The 23,963-nt window shown below is 42.9% G+C and overlaps 1 protein-coding gene across 1 annotated transcript in view; it reads right to left on the bottom strand.

The window, feature by feature from the left end:
- Positions 1 to 1,090: 1,090 nt before the first annotated feature.
- Positions 1,091 to 23,963, bottom strand: part of LOC117408582 (SPARC-like protein 1) — a 35,374-nt gene continuing 12,501 nt past the window's right edge. Inside the window, exons 4-9 of the mRNA XM_034927569.2 lie at positions 19,081 to 19,195; positions 17,823 to 17,941; positions 4,914 to 5,071; positions 3,774 to 3,886; positions 2,679 to 2,773; positions 1,091 to 1,376 (exon numbers count right to left, since the gene is read on the bottom strand). Coding sequence (XP_034783460.2) covers positions 1,324 to 1,376; positions 2,679 to 2,773; positions 3,774 to 3,886; positions 4,914 to 5,071; positions 17,823 to 17,941; positions 19,081 to 19,195 — 653 coding nt within the window. The 3' untranslated portion in view covers positions 1,091 to 1,323. The remainder of the gene's footprint in view (positions 1,377 to 2,678; positions 2,774 to 3,773; positions 3,887 to 4,913; positions 5,072 to 17,822; positions 17,942 to 19,080; positions 19,196 to 23,963) is intronic.

The following is a 23,963-nucleotide window of genomic DNA, read 5'->3' as shown; positions in this document are numbered from 1 at the left end:
TGACATCATTGTATTATATATACTGTAAATTGCATTAATCACCTGCTTCTATTTCAAAGATACATGCATAATTATTACAGCTGGATCTATAGTCAACACTATTTCTTGTATTATTATTTATTTCTTAGTAGACGCCCTTATCCAGGGCGACTTACAATTGTTACAATATATCACATTATTATTTTTTTTTTTTACATACAATTACCCATTTATACAGTTGGTTTTTTTTTTTACTGGAGCAATCTAGGTAAAGTAACCTGCTCAAGGGTACAGCAGCAGTGTCCCCTACCAGGGATTGAACCCACGACCCTCCGGTCAAGAGTCCAGAGCCCTAACCACTACTCCACACTGCTGCCTGTATACAATGCATGCTATTCAAGTTGTGATTGTGTGTTTAAAAAAAAAGGTAAACTTGTGAAAAACAATTTGTCTTGTTAAATTGTTTACTGTAATTTGACAATAACCTGAAAATCTTCAGATCAAAATGAATCTCCAATAATTTTAAGCAACCAGGAATCATATATAGTCTGGCTAAAGATCCCAAAGATTTGAACAACAAATATGAGACCAGCCTAGCAAATATACCTGCTAAATTAACTGAGCAGCTTTTAGATATTCCATCTCAACACTAAAACAGTGAGGATATTTTAGGCGGTTAGAGGCTATAGTGCAGAAAGTTGATGCTGCAGTTGACATGTCATAGTTTCTCCTGGTTTCTCCCCATGGACATATTAGCTGTGACTGTATAGGCCACCTGTTTTTTTTTCCCCTCCAGGGTTTTACTTTGTTCCATATTGATCTTCTAATCAGAGTTGCTTAAATGCATTCTCAAATACAATGTCTGTTTATGACAACGTAATCTAAGTCACTGTAAAATGGATTTTAAAAACCAACCAATGGTTTGTGGAGCATGGTGGTGGCCATCCAGACATTTACATCACAAGGTATCCTCAATTGAGTTAACCGATATGATGAGGTCTATTTTTTTTTACATCTTTGGTTACAAAAATGTCATGTTTCTGTGCAGTTAAAAATAAAAAAATGTACTTAAATTAAACTGATATATTATCCAAACACAGACTGCAAAGACTGATATTAAATTACTTTATCATCGACATCATAACAGAGGAATTGATTCACAGTAAAACATTGTTAGGAATTCATAAAGTGAACATTTCAGTATTACACCAATGAATCTTTTACAGCTAGATAAATTATATTTTATGACCATTGCATTTTAAATCACTGCTGGTTAATGATACAGAACATTACACATGATTTAAACTGAAATTAACTTTAATCCATTTGGTAGATGATTTGCAGTTAGACCTTTAGTTTGGGTTTGAGCCATATCTCCTTCGGTCCCATTTTCCTTGCTGTAAAATGAAAGCAAAATAGATTGTGGGCATTAATGATCACTGTGTGTGTTTGTAGGGCTGTCATATTCCCTTTTAATGCATTTAGAACTCAGCCTTGATCCATTCTGACATTAAGAAATAAAAAATGCAATTATATTGAAAATTCTTTGCAGTAAAAAACAATTATTCTGGTTTACAGGTGGCAATTTAGTTCTGTTTCAGAAAATATATTTTCATAAAACCTTCTTCTACACAACAGTGGATTTCCATTGATAGTCATGTTTTTTGTTTAAATATTCTCAATTATTTCCAATGCACTACCCTACTAGTTACAAATTCCAATGTACAAGAGTGTCCCTAGAGTTTAATTCATTACGTTTCAAATGCGCAATATACATATATTTAATCTTGACATTTTCTATTGGTCGATTAATCGTCCAATCTATTAAATCGATGAATCACCCATGTTTGCTAGTGACATGAAATTGTATTTAAAGACAATTACAAGTAATACAAAGTACAATATTAATATAATGCTATTGTAGCCGGCCAATTGGTGAAAGAAAACCATTTCCAGACAGATGTTTGTGAAACCAGTCCAAGTAATGTTTATTCTTGTGTCTCCTGGATATACAGTAACTTGATTATGCCATTTCCGATTCTACAAACAGGAATATGAACTGATATTCTTGCAAGTTTGAAGCTGCCAAAGTTACAAACTGACAACATGCTTGTACTACAACAAGGGCGTCCCCATAACTCCTCCACTGTCTGTGCAAGCACTGCACCACATATCACTCTCTTAAGCTACAACAGCTCAATTATAAATCAGTAACACAACTGTAACACAAACTGTGTTTTAATGACAACAGTTTTAAAATGACATTTAACTTACACTATTTACTGCACATGTTTAATTATGTCAGCTAATGTTTAACATACAGTACACATATTTACTTACATGTAATTTCAGTTTGACACTATACATGTAATTGGAAGTTAGCCAAAGTGAGCCATTTAAAATATTAACTTAGTTTGTAATTGCTGTTTGTAGTGTTTCATGGGTTGGGAGGGCTGTTTGTAGTGTTTTATGGGTTGGGATATATCACTAAGCAGCTTATGCAAGCCCTGAAACTTAAAATGTTTGGTGCCACTGTATGAATGTAAGCAAAACTTTTATACTGGTAATAGGTGGTAAGTCTTAGCACATCACACTACAATAGATGTTTTGTGTATTTAAACTATTTTAAGTGTTCCCTGAGGTGAACCTCTGTGATAAGTTCAGCTCAAACCTTAACACTGTCCAGCAAAGTCACTTACCCATAAACTCCTCATACCACTTCTCTGACCTTTTCACAAGACAGTAAATCCATTCCTCTAACCTGACATTTTGTTTTCCATTGGCATCACATGACCTGTAACCATAGTAACAAAAGTATAAATGGGGCAGCAGTCTAAAGAGTTAGATGGACAAATACATAAAAATAATTTTATTGGGATTAACAGATTAATTAATTAAATTATGCAATAGCTATGTTATGCCTGTTGTGCTGAAACTCAATTAATGTTTTGAGATGCATGTAGCTTTGTCTGGACAATAGATTAACTGGTGAGTCATGAGTTATGAAATATTGGTATTAAATGTACTTTCCATAAATGTTACAGTGTTTCCTGGTGTATTACCTGTCATGTGTGGGGTTTTTGAGATTTCACTTGAGCTAGAAGTGCAAGGCATGTATGGCTAATGAATTAGCTAGCAGTACCACTTGGCTCCCTGTTTTTAATATTCTCAGGAATGCAGCAGTACCAGATTAATTTTGAACTAAAGGTTTTCAGATTAATTATAGTAATTTAACAAGCCAAATTGCTTTTCGCAAGTTTATATTTTCTTAAAAAATTGTGCAAATTGCACACTGGAAGAAAGATTTGATACATTTGGGCCACTGTGCCTATTTTGTTAAGGCAAACCACAGTAATAAGAATCTGTCCTTTGTTCAGTCTCAAACAGAATTACTGCAATTTGACTGTGCAAGTGCTATATCCTCTCAACTGTGCAGAGATCTAATACATATTTTTTTGTATCATTAGATGGCCAGAGTGAAGCTAATTATAGATAATTTAGATTTCAATAATCTTGAGTCATTTATCATGGCACTGCCTGCAACGTCGAGTTGTTGCAGTTACATATGCATTATCAACAATGAATAGAATACATTTTAAAAGCACTCAAGACTAAAAAAGACATTTTCTATCAGGTACATCAGTAGTTCTTTAGGAACACCTGAACCTCATGGTAATAGTAATATAAAAGAAAGCAAAGTGACAAATCCATTTTAAAGCGTCACAGGGCAAAGTTTGCAAAATTACCAAATATATCAAGTTTTTAAGACATGCTGACACTGGCTTGTTGCTCACCTAAAAAACTCTCCAGCACAGTGCTCTAGAGGCATAAGGCGATAACGGAACTCCATGAGGTCTCTCTGACTTAGCGTGCCATCTTTGTTTACATCAAGGACTTCAAACTGCCACTGTTAAAACCAACAACAACAAAAAACTAAAAAAAACTGAAAAAAACAAAACTCATCATAATACTGTATATCAGTTGTCAATTGTGTCCTATTCATAAAATAGAGTCTGCTTATATTGTAATTTCTGTTAGATGCCAAAACAGTGTAGAGAAGTTTCAGTGTGGAGTAGTGGTTAGGGCTCTGGACTCTTGACCGGAGGGTCGTGGATTCAATCCCAGGTGTGGGACACTGCTGCTATACCCTTGAGCAAGGTACTTTGCTCCAGTAAAAATCCAACTGTATAAATGGGTAATTGTATGTAAAAATAATGTGTAAAAAATGATGTAATTGTATGTAAAAAATAATGTGATATCTTGTAACAATTGTAAGTCGCCCTGGATAAGGGTGTCTGCTAAGAAATAAATAATAATAAAACATATTCTTAAACCCAAGAGTCTGCTTTGTATATAGAGCACATTTTCTATTACATTTACATTTCTACTTGCAGATACAAACACACAGTTATTCAGCTTCCTTTATAACAACTGACACGCTAGTCATCATTTCAGTGCCACAACAGCTTTTATCATTAAGACAATAAAATATCTCTTGGGAAGCTTCCTAACCTTATAATGATAGAGTTGCAATCACCAACCAATTTCTAATTGAATATTGGGCAGGTAATAATCGACAGTTATAAATGCATACAAACTAAAAACAATGTGTAGACTCTTCACAATACACTTCAAATACAAATGCACATATTATTATAAATAGTAATAATACCTGCATTGAGAACACTTTTATTATTAAACAGCAAGAAGACATCTGCTTTTCTCATCACAAAACAAATACAAAACGGAAGAGCTTTAGCACACATATGCACGCACGCACGCGCGCACGCACACACACCCACACACAAACGCACGCACACACATACAGAACTAAAACTGCCTGACTATTTCACCTGTTATTATTATTATTTATTTCTTGCTTGTATTGTTACAATAATGGCATGGATTTGTAACAATTTTATGTTCTCACTGACCTTGGCAAGCTCTTTTCTCTGTTTTTTGGTCATCAGTGCCTGGGTAGTTGTGTCGTTAACTACCCCAAATTCATCAATTTCTCTCAGATGCAGGAACCAGTTCAGCAGCCGGAAAGGAAATTCAGCAAAGTCCTCCTTTGAGCATGGTGCTTGTTTAGCTGATACAAAGACACATATAGTACACTGTAAACCCGCTTATGTTGAAATTACAGAAGTAGAAGATTTATTGTTCCACAAAACACATAGTATATTATTTAGAAGCCCAGTTTTAGTGTGTGTAGGTTTCTGTTATTTAGGCCACTGTAGTACATCTGTAGTGTGTCACAATACATTTCATACCTCTGAGGGCTCCATCAGTTATGACCTGCTTGCAACCAGATTTGTGATTTGCAATGACTGCAAATGGTATCATTCCAGGAATACCTAGGACATATTGGCAAAAGTTGTACAGGAACCCACTATCTCCTTCCCCAAGATTGCTGCTAAGGAGTTGCATATACTTACTCTGCATATACAGCTGTGGCCAAATGTTCCCTTTCAATTCGAAGACAACCACCAAAACAATACGTATGGGATATGCCTGCCTATTGGTAGGTATTTTCTGCGCTCTCTATACCAGAGCGGCCCCTTCCTGTGATGACGGCCTTTGTCCTGCCTACTGAGCGTATTGTGATTTTGAGTCAACTGCAGTTCCCTTGCCTTTCAGGCTGAAAGTTGGCTGCCGCTTTCACGGAATCAGTGACTCCTGATTCAGCCTATTTCTTCTTTCTTCTTCAGCAACCTGCATGCGCTCGCATTGCAGTCTGCTGCTTTCCTATCTGTGGTATGTGAGTCGACTGCCTGCGCAGTACTGATTTAAAGAAGTGAGTGCCTTTTCCAGCCTTCACCTTACCCCCGCTTTCAAGTGACTCAGCTGGCTGCAGAGTGGCAGTTTAAATATATATAAAAACATATATATTTGTTATTGTTATTATTATTATTATTATTATTATTATTATTTATTTCTTAGAATAGCATTGTTGTTGACTAAATACCCTAGCTGGCACATCAGTAGTGGGCATGCGGTATTCCCGCTGCCTGTGTTGTGCAGCAGCTAGGTTAAAAAAAAACAAAAAAAAAACAGCAGGCCTTGTCCTCCATGGGCTGTATTTTTACTAGACCTGCTGTAGAGTAGACCTTGCCGGCTGCCTCAGCCCACCCACCTCGGTGCATTGGGCCTTCGAAAAATCAACAGCAGCGTGCTCCCCAGTAATATTGTTTGTATTGTATTATTGTGTTGTACTCCGTCCACAGATTCGCCTGTCGCAGCTTCAGCCTGTGTGTCCCCCGGTATACACTCCACACTGACCAGGTGTGTGACTACACGCGCTTAGGGCAGGCACTGCTGCTTCAGCTTGCCCCCGGTGCTTCGGTACCTCGGTGCACACTCAGCCCTTGGTAGTTTGGTGCCTCAGTGCACACGGTGCTCGGTACACACGCACCCGCGGTGGCTTCGGCTTGTGTGTCTCCTCTGGTGCATGCTATGCGCTGACCAGGTGGCTGAATACACACGGTTAGGGCAGGCACCGCTGCATTAGCTGCCCTCAGTGCTTCGGTACCTCGGTGCACGCTCAGCAATTGGTACTTCGGTGCCTCAGTGCTCAGTGCACACGCGCCTGGCAAGGCTTCGGCCTGTGTCCCCCCCTGGTGCATGCTACGTGTTGACCAGGTGTGTGACTACACGTGGTAAAGGGTAGGCACCGCTGCTTCAGCTGCCCCCCGGTGCTTTGGTGCCTCTGTGCACACAGTACGCACGGTGCTCGGAGTCCGCGGTGCGCATAGTGCCCTGGTGCGTACAGTACCCAGTGCCCGCGGTGCTCGGTGCACTTGTTGCATGCAGTGCTCGGTCCACTCGGTGCTCGGTACGCAGGTGTCTAGTACCTCGGTGCGCATAGCACCCTCGGGTACTCGGTGCACATGGTGCCTCGATTTGTCCAGTTACTGTGATCGAGACTGTGTGAAACAGCTCTCTCTCTCTCTCTCTCTCTCGCTCTCTCTCGTTTTCTGCTTGCCACTTGCCCTGGAATTAGAAACCCCGCTTCTGTGAACTCAGCTATAAACTCTGCACAACTGCGCTGTATTTACTCTTTTTCTTTTCAACAGCCTACATCGCTTTGTGATTGCAGTCTGCTTTTCTAACCTTACAGCGCTCGCTGTTTTGTGTTTTCTTCTGCTAAAGAGATGAATGATCCTCCACCGAACCCCGGCTCTGCCGCACCCCGCTGTGGAGTTGACCGCTGGATTGTCTCGGCCCGCCCTCTTGGTGCGCTTAAATTCAGTTCACCCGCGTTGCCGTGGTGTCTGTTGTATTTACTCTCACAGCTTTGCTGTTGTGTGCATTTATGTGTGGTTTTCTTTCACTGTCTTGCAGTTGAACAACAAAAAAAAAAATACAAGCATGATTCCTCCACTGGGCTTGGTCACCCGCCTGGCATGGTGAATGTGTTTCTCCCATAGCTGAATTGCTGTGTGTGTAAGCCTCTATATTTTCCTATTACTACCTTTGCGGTCCAGAACCAGGTTATCACTGCGCTGCACCGTGGTGCAGCACCATGCACTCCCCTGTACTGCTCTCCTGATTGCCACTCGAGCTTTTGTATCCACCCCAGTGTATGCTATGCGCTACCCCGGGTTGTGTTGACCACACGTGGTTTAGGCTAGACGCCTCTCGGTGCTTCGGTGCCCTCGGTGCTTAGATGCTCCATGCCTCGGTGCTTAGCACCACAGCACGTCAATAACACCTGCACTCGGTGCCCCGATTCTTCCGTGCACCAGTACTGTATTCTACCTCACTCATTGTCCTCGGTGCTTCTGCACCCTTGGTGCCTGAGTGCTTCTATACACAGGTCTACACCCTCCGGTGTTTAAACAACGCCCTTGGGGCTATGCAGACATCAAGCATAGCTAAAGTCCACGCTTACACGTCCTACACAACGTCCCCTGCTGGCACGTCTGAGACGTACGCAGAGTTGAGGGCCCCTGGCCAGGCAACAGGCTCAAGCCCTTGCTCTGGCCCCAGCTCAGCTGATAACGCTGGCCCCAGAGCTGACCCCGCCTGCACCAGTGGTCACCCCAGATGTTACAGAACTGGATGTCAGCATTGCTGAGGAGGACCATGATGCGATTTCGATCACGGCCTCATGGGAAGGTGGCTCCTTCCTTCAGAAGCAGCCCCTACCTCCCATGACCATTCCTTTGGACCATCAGTTGAAGAATTGCTGCAGCATTCTTACAGAGAACACAAGGCATCTCGGCAGGTAGCCTCAATGCTCCCCTCCTGTACTCTGGTACGGGAGAGAACGAGACGCTGGCATCTGCCGTACTCGCCAGGCTGTCCGGCCGAGCGAATGGTTTATCACAGTGGACCAAAAGGACGCATATTCCACGTCCCTATTCGTCCAGCGCACAGGAAGTATCAGGGTGATGAATTGCCTGGATGACTGGTCCATCTGTCCCAGTAGCAGAAAGGAGCAGTGTCCCACACAGCAATTGTGACGAAGCATCTGTTGAGGCTGGGTCTCACCGTCAATGAAGCCAGAGCCAATTAATAACGGTGCAAAGTACGGTCTACTTGGGTCTCCAGCTGGATTCCCTTACGATGCACGCCTACCTGTCGGACGACAGAGTAGCTGCCATTCGCAACTATCTGGGCCTGTTCAACAAGGGTTCACAGTATAATTCGTGTTGTGTTGAACTATTGGGTCTGATGGCCGCAGCTTCATCAGCCACCCAACTAGAGTTACTCCACATGCGGCCGATCCAAGTGTGGCTCAGTGCCTTTTGGCTACACCCCACGTGCGACAGACACTGTCGGCTGACCGTGTCTCACCTATGCTGGGAAGCTCTACGCTGGTGGAGGCAAGCCTCTCATCTGATCGAAGGCGTAAGGATAGGAGAGATACACAACTGTCAATTGGTGATGACAGACACATCCACCTCTGGGGGCAGTCTGGGCAGACAGAGGAGTTCGTAGACCCTGGTCGGATCGCTGGACATCCCGGCACATAAATGCATGGGTGCTGAGAGAAGCCCACGAGTGGCCCAAAGCTGATCTCTGCCTTCTTCCAGAAAGTCAGGAGACAAGGTGACAGTTCTCCTGGTGGCCCCTAGATGGCCCAGGAGATTCTGGTTTTCAAGCCTCTGCTAGCTGCTGCAAGGCCAGCCCTGGGAGATCCTGCTGTGCATGAATCTCCTCAGTCAGGCACAAGGCACCCTCCGGCACCCAGGAACAGGCAGACTCCAACTGTGGGTCTGGCCCCTGAACGGGACCGTCTGTCCGCCTTAGGGCTCTCAGACGCAGTTGTCAGTACACTGCAGAATACTAGGGCCTCATCCACAGGGGTGTTATACACCATATGTGGAAGTATTTTCAAAATTGGTGCGTGGCCAGAGGTCATGACCCCAATTATTGCCCTATAGCAACTATTTTGCAGTTTCTGGCAGGTCGATCCACCTCTACGTTGAAAGTGTACCTAGCAGCCATATCTGCATGCCATGTCCTCATTGACTCAGTGTCCCGGGTGCTCATATACTAGCGGCCCGTTTTTTTGAAGGGTGCTCGGTGGTTATGCCCTTCCAGGACGGCCATTCTCCCCGAATGGAGCCCTGATGTTAAGAACATAAGAACATAAGAAAGTTTTCAAACGAGAGGCCATTCAGCCCATCTTGCTCGTTTGGTTGTTAGTAGCTTATTGATCCCACAATTCTCTGTGTAAAAAAGTGCCTCCTATTTTCTGTTCTGAATGCCCCTTTATTTAATCTCCATTTGTTGTACTGGAGGCTCTCACGAAGGCCCTGTTTGAGCCTATACACTCCATAGAGTTGAAGCATCTGTCTATGAAGACAGCCTTCCTCTTGGCTATCACCTCTACAAAGCGGGTCAGTGAGCTCCAGGCGCTGTCACTGCTCAGCTCCTATATGCGTATTTGGGGCGATGGCAGCAGGGTGTCGCTGCATACAAACCCTGCTTTCCTCCCCAAGGTGATTACAGCCTTCCACATGAATCAGTCTGTGGAATTGGAGTCTTTCCAGCCATCTCCGTTTGCTTCTGAGGAGGATAGGTCCTCTGCCCAGTACAGGCGCTGAGATGTTACATAGCTAGAACAAGAGCCCTGCATCATTCTGACCAGCTCTTTGTTTGTCATGGTTTACTGACCCTAGGACAGCCCCTCTCAAAACAGCGACTGTCCCACAGGATTGTGGATACAGTCTCTGCAGCGTATGACAGTGCTGGCTTACCCCCACCTGGGAGAGTAGCTGCGCACTCTACTAGAGGGTTGGCTACATCTTGGGCCCTCTTCAGAGGGGGCTCACTGTCCGATACTGTTTTGCAACCAACAGGGACATCTGGCCAGGTCATGCCCCGCTGCCATGGAGTGTGACGTGGTCTTGTGTAACTGGGCACCTAAGATAGGTAAGCGCGGGGAAAATGGTTGGGAGGGGCCTTGTATGATTGATGTGGTTTTAGGCAATGTGAAAACCCATGCATTAGTGGACATGGGATGTGAGTAAACCTTAATTAGAACAGCTCTCTTGGGCGGTGTGTAGTGGCGGGTGGCGGCCATGAGGTCAGGTGGCCATCTCCTGTATCCATGGAGACACGGCAGCATACCCCACACTAAAAGTATATTTATCGGTAGGACCGATAAAACATCACCTGGTGGTAGGGGTGACGGAAAGGTTGCCACATCCAGTTATTCTGGGCCAAGACTGGCCAAAATTTAAAGAATTAATGCAAATAATGGCAGTCTCAGTCGCACACCTAAACGTGGCAGAAGAAAAGAAAAGGGAACGAATTGGTGATGTGTTTCCTTTTCAAGTCGAAATGTTTTCTCCTATTTTCCGTCCTAGAAAAACAAATAAAGAGAGAAGGACCGCAAAATGAGAGGGAGCATCACTGAGACAAGGCTGGGGTCTGGTGGGAGAGTGCTTGAATGGTAACAAACACAAGTCAAAAGGAGTCGGAACACAGTGTGACCGAGAGGGCGAAGTTACTGGGCCATCAAGGGCAGATGCTACTCCGGCCCCTCTCAATATACCGGACATGTGGTACTCAAGGGCGGACATAGTGTGGGGCCAACATAATGACCCGTCACTAGTGCACGCTTGGGGACAGGTCCGTTCTATTGAAGGTAAGGATGTTGATGGCGCTGGGGCGCTAGTATATCCACATTTCAGTATCAAGGGGCAATTACTATATAGGGTAATCAGGACGTCTGTTTATCATCCACAGACGGATGGTTTGGGTGAACGTTTTAATCAGACCTTGAAGTCGATGCTGAGATGGTTTGTAACGCAAGAACAAAAACATTGGGGATCGCTCCTTTACTACCTCCTTTTTGCAGTGAGAGAGGTGCCGCAGAGTTCGACAGGGTTCTCCCCCTTCGAGCTCTTGTACAGCCGACAGCCTCGCAGCATCCTCGATCTGTTGAGAGAGGGATGGGAAGAGCACAAAGGCTCATCCAAAAATGTAGTGAAGCATGTGCTTGAAAAGCATCGTTTGGCCCAGGACAACCTCAGATCGTCTCAGCACTGACAACAGCAGCATTACAACAAAAATGCACTAATTCAAACCTTTTGACCAGGAGACAAGGTAATGCTGCTACTTCCCTCATCAGAATCCAAGTTATGTGCTAAATGGCAGGGGCCATTTGATGTGAATCGAGCTATAGGAAAGGTGAATTATGAAATTAGACAACCCGATCGCCGTAATGAACGTGAAATTTATTAAAGCCCTGGCAGGCAAGGGAGATCTTGTTTATAGTCCCATGCAACATAGAGGATGATTTAGGCCCCTGTCCAGAGACTCGTAGCACAAAAATCATTCCGATGGGGGAACAATTGGTGCCAGACCAGCAACCGGAGCTGCATAAGCTTATTTCTGACTTGCCCGGCATAACTAATTTGGTTGAATATGACATTATCTCTCCACCAGGTGTCATCGTGCGGGATCCTTACCGGATCCCAGAAAGTCGACGAAGTGGCGTTCGCAAAGAGGTATGGGACATGCTCGAGCTTGGGGTGATTGAACCTTCCAGGAGTGAGTGGTGCTGTCCTATTGTCATAGTAGCTAAGAAAGACGGCACCAACCGCTTCTGCGTGGATTTCAGGAAGGTAAACACTATTGCCAAGTTCGATGCGTACCCTATGCCTCAGGTCGACGAACTTTTAGACAGACTGGGTAAGGTGAGGTTTATCTCCACTTTGGACCTGACGAAGGGATACTGGCAGATCCCTTTAACCCACAGTTCTAGAGACAAAAACGCATTTTCAACACCAGAGGGGGTGTTTCACTTTAAAACCATGCAGTTTGGGCTACATGGTGCGCCCACTGCCTTTTAGAGACTGATGGACCAGGTTTTACGCCCACATCATGAATATGCAGCAGTGTATATTGATGACGTGGTCATTTACAGCTCCACCTGGCGAGAGCATATGGCTAGGATTGCAGCCGTCCTTCAGTCTCTAAGGGTAGCCTGGCTGACAGCTAACTTGGAAAATGTGCGTTTGCCAAGACAGAGACTCAATATTTGGGATTTTTAATGGGGAATGGAAGGGTGAGACCTGTAGTCACTAAAATCCAGGCTTTGGTTGACGCAGCGATCCCTGAAACCAAGACTCAGGTGAGGTCACTACTGGGATTAGCCGGTTATTACCGCCGCTTTATCTCCGAGTATGCCACAGTGGTTAACCCTTTAGTTGACCTCACCGAGTCAGCTGAGTGTCAGGGGGTGTTTGATACTATTAAGCGTAGACTTTGCCAGGCCCCCACTCTTATCAAACCAGATTTCACCAAAAGATTCATCCTCCACACTGATGCTTCGGATGTGGGTTTGGGTGCTGTCTTGTCTCAAAAGGTAGATGGAGTAGAACACCCGATACTGTACATCAGTAAAAAAAAATGCTACCTCGGGAATGCAACTACTCCGTAGTCGAAAAGGAGTGTTTGGCCATTAAATGGGCTACTCACTCTTTACGATACTACCTGCTGGGACACTCATTTGATCTTGTCACAGACCATGCCCCACTCAAGTGGTTAAGCACAATGAAGGACAGCAATGCCCGGATAACTCGGTGGTATCTGGCGTTGCAGCCCTTCATGTACCATATGGTATACCGTGCAGGGTAAGACCATCAAAATGCGGATTATTTTTCCCGGGAGGGGGGAGTTATGGGAAAGATAGATTCAGCCGAGTGTTCCTTCGGTTCCACTCTGAGCGGTGGGATATGTGACAGAAATATAATGAGTTCTGGTTGTAAATCTCCCTCCCGACCTGTGAGAGCGCTAAGCAGCGAGAATAGAGTTCTTTTGACGGGCTGGACTGACAGTTCTTTCCAGGGTTGGGGAGTTGGCCAGTCTGAAAGAAGGCGAGTCTCTGATGCAAGAACATATTGACCCGGAAGGTAAACAATGTAGCAGCCGCTGATTGTAAAGGCAGCTGCATTAGTTTACCAAGGGGTCAGGCGTGACAGCATAAATGGAGACGGAGACTCGTAATCAGTTCCTTCACTTGGGTTCAGAGACGCACTGAACTGGAGGACCAGGAGAGTTCCCAAAAAGTAAAAAAGTATTTGTGAGTGTTTGTTTGTAGCATTGTTAGTATTTGCCTTTTGTTTGTAAATTCATTAGACGGTTAACATGTCTCTGGAGCTGTCGCCTTGGGCCAGCACTACCTGGAACAACAATACCACAGTCACTGTTATTTGTTATCACCCACCTTGAGCACTACTGCACGCACCCGGACTGGTGATTTGTGTTAGTAGAATTGTGGGCGCGGATAACATGTTATTATTTGTTTTGTTTACAAATCATTATTATTATTTTCCTGCCAAGCTTTACACCAGGGGTGTATTGGCGGAGGATTATTGTTTGGTCACCAGACCAGGATTTGTGCAATAATAAAAATAACATTTCCAAATTGGATTACAGTTTTTCACTTGTGATTATTTCTGCACTGCATCACCTCTGTATCTGTTCATAATCAGCAGCCACTTTGCCACAACTATATAAAATGCTTCCAAAAACAACCAATCAAAATTAAAATAAAAAATGAAATAAACATATTTTTGCCATACAGTATTTTCATACCATATACCTATTTTTATGACTCACTATTAGATACTGTAAGAGCTTTTCTAGATGCAGTAGATATACAAATCAAAGTGTGACTTAGGACAGACAGACAGACAGGGATAACCCCATTCCCTCTAATTCTGATGGACTGAATAACTTGTGCTAAAGAATGTCTTAACAAGTTTGATCACAATTGAATAAACAGTTGTCTATGTATGTACAACTGAGTGTGACTTAAGTTTAATTTTTAAAAAAAGTAGAATTATATAAACCAATATATAAACTGATATCACAATATTTATGTTATTATTATTATTTATTTCTTAGCAGACGCCCTTATCCAGGGCGACTTACAATTGTTACAAGATATCACATTATTTCACATTATACAGATATCATATTATTTTTACATACAATTACCCATTTATACAGTTGGGTTTTTACTGGAGCAATCTAGGTAAAGTACCTTGCTCAAGGGTACAACAGCAGTGTCCCCCACTGGGGATTGAACCCACAACCCTCCAGTCAAGAGTCCAGAGCCCTAACCACTACTCCACACTGCTGCCCTGCTTAATAGTTAAAGAAATGACCGTCATTTCTCTTTACTCTCTTCTGTCCCCTCCGACCTCTCCTCACTCTGTTAACACCTTTGAATTTCATGCTGTCCAACTAACCTCTCCCTGTCAACTCCTGCTAATTGTACTGTACCGTCCCCTGGACCTCTCGCTCACTTTCTCGATGAACTCGACTATCTACTCTCCTCCCTCCCATCTCTGTCTACCCCAACTGTCCTGTTAGGTGATTTCAATGTCCATCTCTCCAACCCAAGTCACTCTGCTGAATTCCTCCCTCTCCTTCACTCCTTCGACCTGTCTCTCTCCATCTCCCCCTACCCACAAAGCTGGCTGTCAACTGGACCTCACCTTCTACAGGGCCTACTGCCCCTCCACCCTCTGTCACCCCCCTGAACCTCTCTGATCACTATTTCATCTCTTTTTCTCTGTCTCTCCCATCCCATCTCCTCCTACCCCCACTGTCACCTCTCGCCGTAAACTCTGCTCTCTCTCCCCCTCTGTCCTTGCCTCCACCACTCTCTCTCACCTCCCTCCTATCGACTCCTTCTCCCAACTCTCTGTAGACTCTGCTACCTCCACCCTCTTTTCCTCCCCCACCTCCTCCCTCTGTCCCCTCACCTCCCGACCTGCTCGTCCCTCCCCGCCCCAACCCTGGCTCTCCTCTGTGCTCCACTCAGCAAGAACCACACTGCGATCTGCTGAAAAGAAATGGAAGAGAACCAAACTCCCTGCTGCCCTAGACCTCTACCGCTCTCTCTTCTCCTCTCTCCTCTGCTAAATGTTCTTATTTCCAATCTATAATCCCTCCAGTGCTACCATCCTGTCTCCCTCCTACCCTTCCTCTCCAAAACCCTAAAGCGAGCTGTACACCGCCAGCTCTCTGCTTTCCTGTCCAACCACTCTCTGCTTGACCCTCTCCAATCTGGCTTCTGCTCTGCTCACTCCACTGAAACCGCCCTCCTGTCTGTCACTAACTCACTAAACTCTGCCCAAGCTGCCTCTCCCTCCTCTGTCCTAATTCTCCTCGACCTCTCTGCTGCCTTTCACACTGTTGATCACTATTCTATTATCCTCTCTCGCTGACCTGGGAATCTCTGGCACTGCTCTGGTCTGGTTCTCCTCCTACCTCTCCAACCACACTTACCAGGTAACCTGGCGTGGAGCAACCTCCACACCTCGTCCTCTCTCTACAGGAGTCCCCCAAGGGTCAGTCTTGGGTCCTCTCCTGTTCTCTCTCTACACCCGCTCCCTGGGCCCCCTTATTGCATCCTATGGTTTCTAATACCATTTCTATGCTGATGATGCTCAGATTTTCCTCTCCTTCCTCACCTCTGACTCCACCATCCCCTCCCGTATCTCTACCTGTCTGTCTGCTATCTCCTCCTGGATGCACTTGCATCACCTCAAACTCAACCTCTCTAAATCTGACCTCCTTTTGTTTCCCTCCTCCCCCTCTGATTTCTCTATCTCCATTCCTCTGGAATCTACCACACTCTCTCCCTCCTCCTCAGCTAAGAACCTTGGGGTCACCTTGGACCCCTGCCTCTCTTATTCCCAGCACATCTCCACTCTGGCACGCAGTTGCTGATTCTTCCTGAGCAACATACGAAGAATCCGACCCTTCCTCACCAACTACGCCACCCAGCTTCTGGTCTAGGTCCTGGTACTCTCCCGCCTAGACTACTGCAACTCCCTCCTGGCTGGCCTACCTGCGTCCGCCACCCGTCTGCTACAGCTCCTGGACACTTTATCACTCTTCCTTAAATGCGCTTTACTTGCTCTTATCTGCTCCCTATTTTACTGCATTTAATCCTGTACTTTAGAGTACTGTAATCTGTCAAGTGTTATTTAATCTGTAGTATTTTGTATTTATTATTATTATTATTATTTATTTCTTAGCAGACACCCTTATGCAGGGTGACTTACAATCGTAAGCAAATACATTTCAAGTTTTACAGTACAAGTAATAATACAATTAAGAGCAAGATAAATACAATGACTTTGGTTCAAGCAAGTACAAGTGTGACAAAATACAATTCAATAATACAGCAGATAACAGTGTCAGTGATAGTTACGTCAGAATATGATTAAATACAAAATACTACAGATTAAACACTTGGCAGATTACAGTACTCTGAAGGGAGCGGGTGTAGAGAGAGAACAGGAGAGGACCCAAGACTGACCCTTGGGGGACTCCTGTTAAGAGAGGGCGAGGTGTGGAGGTTGCTCCATGCCAGGTTACCTGGTAAGTACGGTTGGAGAGGTAGGAGGAGAACCAGGCCAGAGCAGTGCCAGAGATCCCCAGGTCAGCGAGAGATGATAGTAGAATAGAGTGTCAAAGGCAGCAGAGAGGTCGAGGAGAATTAGGACAGAGGAGAGAGGCAGCTCGGGCAGAGTTTAGTGAGTTGGTGACAGACAGGAGGGCGGTTTCAGTGGAGTGAGCAGAGCGGAAGCCAGATTGGAGAGGGTCGAGCAGAGAGTGGTTGGTCAGGAAAGCAGAGAGCTGGCGGTGTACAGTCCGCTTGAGGGTTTTGGAGAGGAAGGGTAGGGAGACAGGACGGTAGCTCTGGAGGGAGGTGGGGTCGAGGGTAGGTTTTTTGAGGAGGAGAGTGATAGAGGTATTTAATTATATCCTGATGTAACTATCACTAACATTGCTATCTGCTCCATTATTGAATCGTATTTTGTCATACTTGTACTTGTTAGAACCGAAGTCATTGTATTTTATCTTGCTCTTAATTGTATTAATACTTGTACTGTGATTCTTGAAATGTATTTTTGTTTATGAGTGTAAATCGCCCCCCAAATAAGGGCATCTGCTAAGAAATAAATAATTATAATAATAATAATTAGGCTGAATAATGTACTCTACAGTAGACAAGGCACAACTTTTATTTATATACTATAAATGCAACTTATTTGTATTTATATATATTCTTAACATCGACAATATGTAAATGCAAGATAGAGTATTGTCTTGTTGGGTTGGTCTCAAACAGTAAAAACATTAGCCCTAAGTACAGTAAACATGCTCCTTACCTAAGCATTCTCCGTGATAAGAAACAGTGATTTGTCTAAGTACAGTAAACATGCTCCTTACCTAAGCATTCTCCGTGATAAGAAACAGTGATTTGTCTAAGTACAGTGAACATGCTCCTTACCTAAGCATTCTCCGTGATAAGAAACAGTGATTTGTCTAAGTACAGTGAACATGCTCCTTACCTAAGCATTCTCCGTGATAAGAAACTGTGATTTGTCTGTGTTTCCGGCAGGCTTCTTTGTGCAGCAAACATTCATTGTCATACTGGCGCCCATAATTACTGCAAACAGGGTGTGGCTCACTTGGAGAATAAAAAATAAATTCTGTTAATTGTAAAAAAAAAAATATATGTACCAGCAAAGACTCCATAAAACATCATGGTATTGAAATACTTCACTACTTTAAATACCAAGTCGATGTGACTTGGGAACCTCCATTTAGTTTTATTGTGTTGAAATCTGTCTCACTAGTGAAATGAGTGTGGTGGCCTTAACTTAACCCCCAGAGAACAGTAATCCAGACCTCTCAAAACTGCACAACAATGTCTGTCAGCATTTCAGAAAAGGACTGAATGGCAGGAAGTGTTTAGGCGTCATGTCTGACTGTAGCCAGTGCACTGTCTCTTGCCTTCATATGCTCTAAAATCATCTGTAACAAAAACTAACAAAAGGGCTTATGCCAATATCTATCTGAAAGCTACTACTATTATGTGTTTTTCAGCAGAAGATGTTCAATCATTTATTTAACATAAACTGCTCTCTTTTATAACAAGTACAGTACAGCTATGGCCAAAGGTTTTGCATCACCCTATAGAAATAAAGTCGAGTGTAACCTGCTGAATAATGTTACGCTAACATATACTTTACGAAAAACTGACAAAAAATGAAAAATGTGACATTTTTAAATTTAACACGAAATACTGTATTACTATTAAGAGCTTCTGTTAGACATTTACAATATCATTTTATAGTTTCTTTGATTACATGATGTTAAATAAAAGATCTAAATTATGTTCATATAGTTTATTTTTATTTTTATTGTCTAAATCCTAAAATTCTAGGCAATACAAAACTTTTGGCCATAGCTGTACACTTCTGCATTAATAAAAATAAAATATATAATAAAATATAAATAATAAACATAAAAATGAAAGGTGGTGAAATCATTATTATAAAAACAGGGAGGAATGTATTATTATCACAGCTATCATTTTTTCTTCAGATAAAAAACAATGAAAATGCCCACAAACATACTCAGAAATTTCAAATATGAAAAAAAATAACCTTTTTCAGAAATTATTTATTTTTGAGGGGCAGCCAAATATACCCCTTGCATAATTTATATGCTGTACATTGCTGTTAAGTTATATTTATGCTGTTTTTCCAACCAGTTCCAAGTAGTTGCCGACACACCATTTTAACAGCACTGATACACACATACCTTGGACATGTTTTAGGACAGACACATCTTGGTTTTTGAGTACCATCTTTTCCAGTGAAGACTTGACACGATGATCCTTTTGGCTTTGAACATTTCATCAACAGACACAGGTCACCTACATAAATGATTTGTTAAAAAGGGTCTTTTAAACAACATTATCAGATTTAACAAAAAAAATAAAAATGATGTGTTAATACATATACATTTCCAAATATATAGGTATTAGCAACCCTGGTAGAATTCATATAATTTTGTTTCCCATCATTGGTGCTTCCATCTAGCAAGTTTTAATGGCAGGGTTTCCATGCAGTTTAGAAAGTTCAAATTCTCTCTCCATTGTCTTGAGAATGTACGCACATCCCTCTCTTTCCTCACGCTATAGGAAGTGCACAGCCAAAACACGGTACGACTTAAAAGGGTAGGTAAACCGTATTCTCATGCTAAAAGCAGCTCAGATTAAACAAAAAATAGGTTTTCTTTTTGTTGCTTGGAAACGTGTCTGAAAGACGTAGCTCATGTTCACAAGACTTCAGCAGTAAAGATATCGTTTGTGACATAACCTTGCGAAACTTTCTGTAAAGATATTCTATATATTGTTTTAATTAATTTTTTATTGATAAACATCACCGGGGTATTACAAAATGTATTAAAAATAACAGTAATACAGTTGAACAGTTTTACAGATGTTCTTGTTTTTACAGGTACAAAGCTGTCATATGATATTTCACTTTTTTTAATAAAAGACACAGTATTTTATTTTTTATGTTTACATTTGTCGATATGATGCTTTCCTGTAATATAAAAAAGTTAATCAAGTAATCCAACTGATTTTTAAAAGACAGAGAAGTGGAAAACAAATGTTCAATAGAACCGCTGCAAAAACTGCACTGATGGGAAATATTCAGAAAGTATGGCCTTCTCTAGATTGGTTGGGTAAATCCTTTGTAGAATATTTAAATTGATTTCCTTAATTTTATTAAGAACTGTGAATTTAAAAGGACATGTCCAGTCTCCCTCAAAATGTATCTTCTCTGGTATATCCACAATGTTATGCCCCTTTGACATACTATTTGATTGAGTTATTATTTTTGAGTTGATGTATTTTGCTATGACATTACTCCATCTATTATAGGTTCAATTTCCTTGATGTTGTAGTTAGCATTATAACTTATTTCAACTTTTACATAACAGCAGTCCGATTGGAATAAACTTTCTTAATAATGTCATATTTCTTTTGATATAGTGTGGCTTTTTTCTTTTCTATTAGGCTGTTATTATATGCAAGGAAATTCCCCTCAATCCAAAGATATGCTATATACCAAGATACTCAGCTCTATCACACTCAAAGGGTTATGGGATATAAAGAGAGCTTGGGAGAACTTTTTTCTACTGAGTAGACTAAACAGTAGAACTGCCCTGATGGAGAGGAGGTGTTCGTGTGCCTATAGCAGAAGCCTGTGGGCCACACGATGTAGGCTGGGTGACCGTAGACCACCTTGGTGGTTTATGTAGGCCACCACTGATGTCTGGATCAACATATGTCTCCCTCTTATCTCCTCCAAAAAATTCTGCAGGGACAGAAAAACTGCCTGCAGCTCCAAAATATTGATGTGGCATCCCTTCCAAGGGGGTTGCTACACTGCCTGCACTCCCCTGCTCTGCCAAACACCACTCCAACCCGAGCTGGATGCGTCCGTTGTGATCACCTCTCTCTCTCTCTCAGGAGAGAGTCTGCAGACAGCGAAGGGACACTGTCAACAGACGATGACGGTTCAGAGAGGGTACAGGGACCCGGTGGTTGAACCAGGCTTGTCAGGGGTGCATGTGTAACAAGCCCAGGGGGAGGATCTGAGAGGTTGCTGCCATCAGGCCTAGCAGCCTCTGGAATAACACCACTGTCAGTTTGCTGCCGAGCTGGAAAAACTTTAGACAAGCATTCATTCTGATTACTCTGTCGTCCGACAGAGTGGACAATATTGTCTCTGAGTTTAGACTCACTCCCAGGTAGGAGGCTGTCTGAAAAGGAGTCAGTTGGCTCTTTGCATTGTTCACCACCAGATGTAAGAAGCGCAGATGACTAGTTATGATGTCTGTGTGAAGCCGTGCTTGCTCTGGAGACGTGGCGCAGATGAGTTGTCCAGGTAGCTGAGTCTCAACAGGGCCAATATGGCTTCCATGCACTTCGTGAAGACACAAGGAGCCAGAGAGAGGCCGAACGGCAGGACACAAAACTCGTATGCGATCCTCTGAAAAGCGAACTGTAGGTAGTGTGCCGGTCTTATTGGGATGTGGAAATAAGCATCCTTTAGGTCCACCGTAGTAACCCAATCGCCTGGCCTAATGTATCGCAACAGCCGTTGCATAGTCAGCATCTTGAACCACCTCTGACTCAGGTACAGGTTTAATTAGCAGAGGTCAAGGATCGGTCTTGGCCTCCATCCTCCTTTGGCACCAGAAAGTACTTTGAGAACCCGTTGTTGGTTTCTGACGGGTCTACAATGCGAATTGCCTGCTTCTCTAATAGAGACACTACCTCCTGAGCCACCACAGCAGCAGCTTGTGGGTCTGTGACTGATGTTTTTATCACAGTCCAGAATGGAGCAGGGGCATGTTGGAATTGAAGGGCGTAGCCCTGTTTGACAGTGTTGAGCACCCACGTGTCTGTGGTGCTTGTATCCCAGTGTTCCAGGTGAAAGAGGGCCCTGGGCCTGAGGCAGCAAACCCCTAGGGCTGATTCTTCTGTGGCGCAGTTTGTGGCTGTTGCTTTTGTGCAATGTGCCTGAGTTTATGCTGGCCTCCTCTAAACCCTCGGTTAGAGGGGCCTGGTGTTCCCGCAGCAGCAGAGGGGAAAGGACAGTCCTGACCCTGTGGAGCTTGGAATCTGGGGCGCCATTGGTGCCCAGATTGCCAATGCTGCTGCTGGCCCTGCTCGCGCACTGGAGGTGGCGCTTGGAGAGAAGATCCACCAACTGCATGGTAGACTGTCTTGCAAGATGGGATTGTGCTGCAGCATGTCATCCACCACAGGACTGAAGGTGTGTCCGGGGGTGACAGGAGCATCTAGCAGCGCAGTCTTATCTCCCTCAGACACACGGGCCTGAGAGAACCACAACTGCCAGGTACCAGTACAGCCAGGTTTCTACCTACAGCCTGTCCACTGGGCTTGGAAAGTCGCAGGAGGGTTCTGGAGGCAGAGCTCATGTGTTCAAAAAGGTGTTCTTTTAAGCTAAGTTGCTGTTCCTACGCTGCAGTTATTTGTGCTTACAATCTCCAGTTGAATATGGAGCAGCTTGTTGCTGTTCCTTCACAATCAAACTGTTTCCACTGCCTTTCAAGGACTGAACGGACGATGTGCAATGACCACAGTTACTAAACATACAAGGAGAGGCTTTCATGGTTGAGAGGTATTGGGTGCCAGTGTCACAAGAAATTGGTAGGCCGTGAAAAAAGTTGATATCGCCTTCCCTGTACATGCGCGAATTTCTGAAATTAAAAGAGGGGTTCATGCCAGTTGACTTGGCATATTCTATCTGTTAACTTTAATCGTTGGACACCCTGTATATCAGTCTGTGGCTAATTGTCGGCTGTTTTAAATTTGTTAACATAAATTTGCAAAATACAGCAAACAGTTTTAAACCTAAAAAAAATGGTCAAACTCTTTATTAAAAAGTCAATTTTCTGTAAAGTTTTTGTTGCTAATGTAGGCCTACGCTACATACATAAATCACATCGTATTAATAATAACACTTTTTAATAAGACATACACTTTAGTTAATATAATTCTGTATTTTTGTTATTACCTATTATAATAATGTAATGATAGTGGTTAACTTTACCTTTTCGAAATTGTATATTATTTTTTGTGGTAGAAATATTAAAACAAAATTAATAAATGCATTATTTTGAATATGTAATGAATCATGTATTACCGTGTGATTTATTTCTATGTGCAATTCTATTTATGTTAAAATATGTTACCTTTTTATAAACATTGAAAAGGAATTTGTATGACAGTTGAGTGGAAATGATCTAGTCCAGTCATTCCCAACTTTTTTCAATATAGGGACCACCTTGGTGTTTGGATTTCTCCAAAGGAGCACTTGCCACAGATTTTTCACAACAGCATTTTGAAACTAATTTACTGTAATGAGATTCCTGGGCTTAAATCTTCTCTACCAGTTCATCAAGGAATGTCATTGTTTCTTTTGTTCAAAAAAGTTATTTTTTTCACATTCTGAATGTTTTGTAGAGAAATGGCGTCTCAGTTTTGCAGGATTTTGCAAGATCCTGACAAATAATGCACTGGGGGTTGGGTCGTCCTCAGATCCAGTAAATGTAAATACCAGTGCTGGTCACCGCAACCGTTACCTTGTGTAGCAAATTAATCTATGCATTTCTAACGGAACGTATTGCACTCACAGAGTCACCAACTTCACTTGTATATATAACAAACACACCGGAATACAAAGACAAGGTGGGTGGGAAGCAATTTGAAAAAATACTAAAATGATTGGAGTGTACAGGATGTTACATAACACATCTGGTGGGCTGTGACATGTAAATTAAACAGGATTGGTGACGCACAGTCGATAGGATTTATAGCATTTTGGTTAAATATGATGGCGTCAGAACAGACTGTACACATTATTTCCAGAAATAGTGTTAAGAGAATTTCCTTTTGATAGATAGTCTTGTGTAGTGGTGAAAACTTTGGTTTCAAAAGTGGGGGGGGACAGTTTCCGTAGGTGGGGCATGCATGAAGATTATTTTATCTGAAATAATAAAATATGTTACAAACAAGTATAACAAAACATTGCATCCCTTGTATGTGTAATTAATAGATCCAAAGACAATACATTTTTGGCACAATGTTGTCATGAGTG

Source organism: Acipenser ruthenus, chromosome 2 (genome assembly GCF_902713425.1).
Source record: "Acipenser ruthenus chromosome 2, fAciRut3.2 maternal haplotype, whole genome shotgun sequence".
In the NCBI taxonomy this organism is placed as follows: Eukaryota; Metazoa; Chordata; class Actinopteri; order Acipenseriformes; family Acipenseridae; genus Acipenser; species Acipenser ruthenus.
Note: the sequence above shows the minus strand (reverse complement) of the source record. Positions and strands in the feature narration are given on the sequence as shown.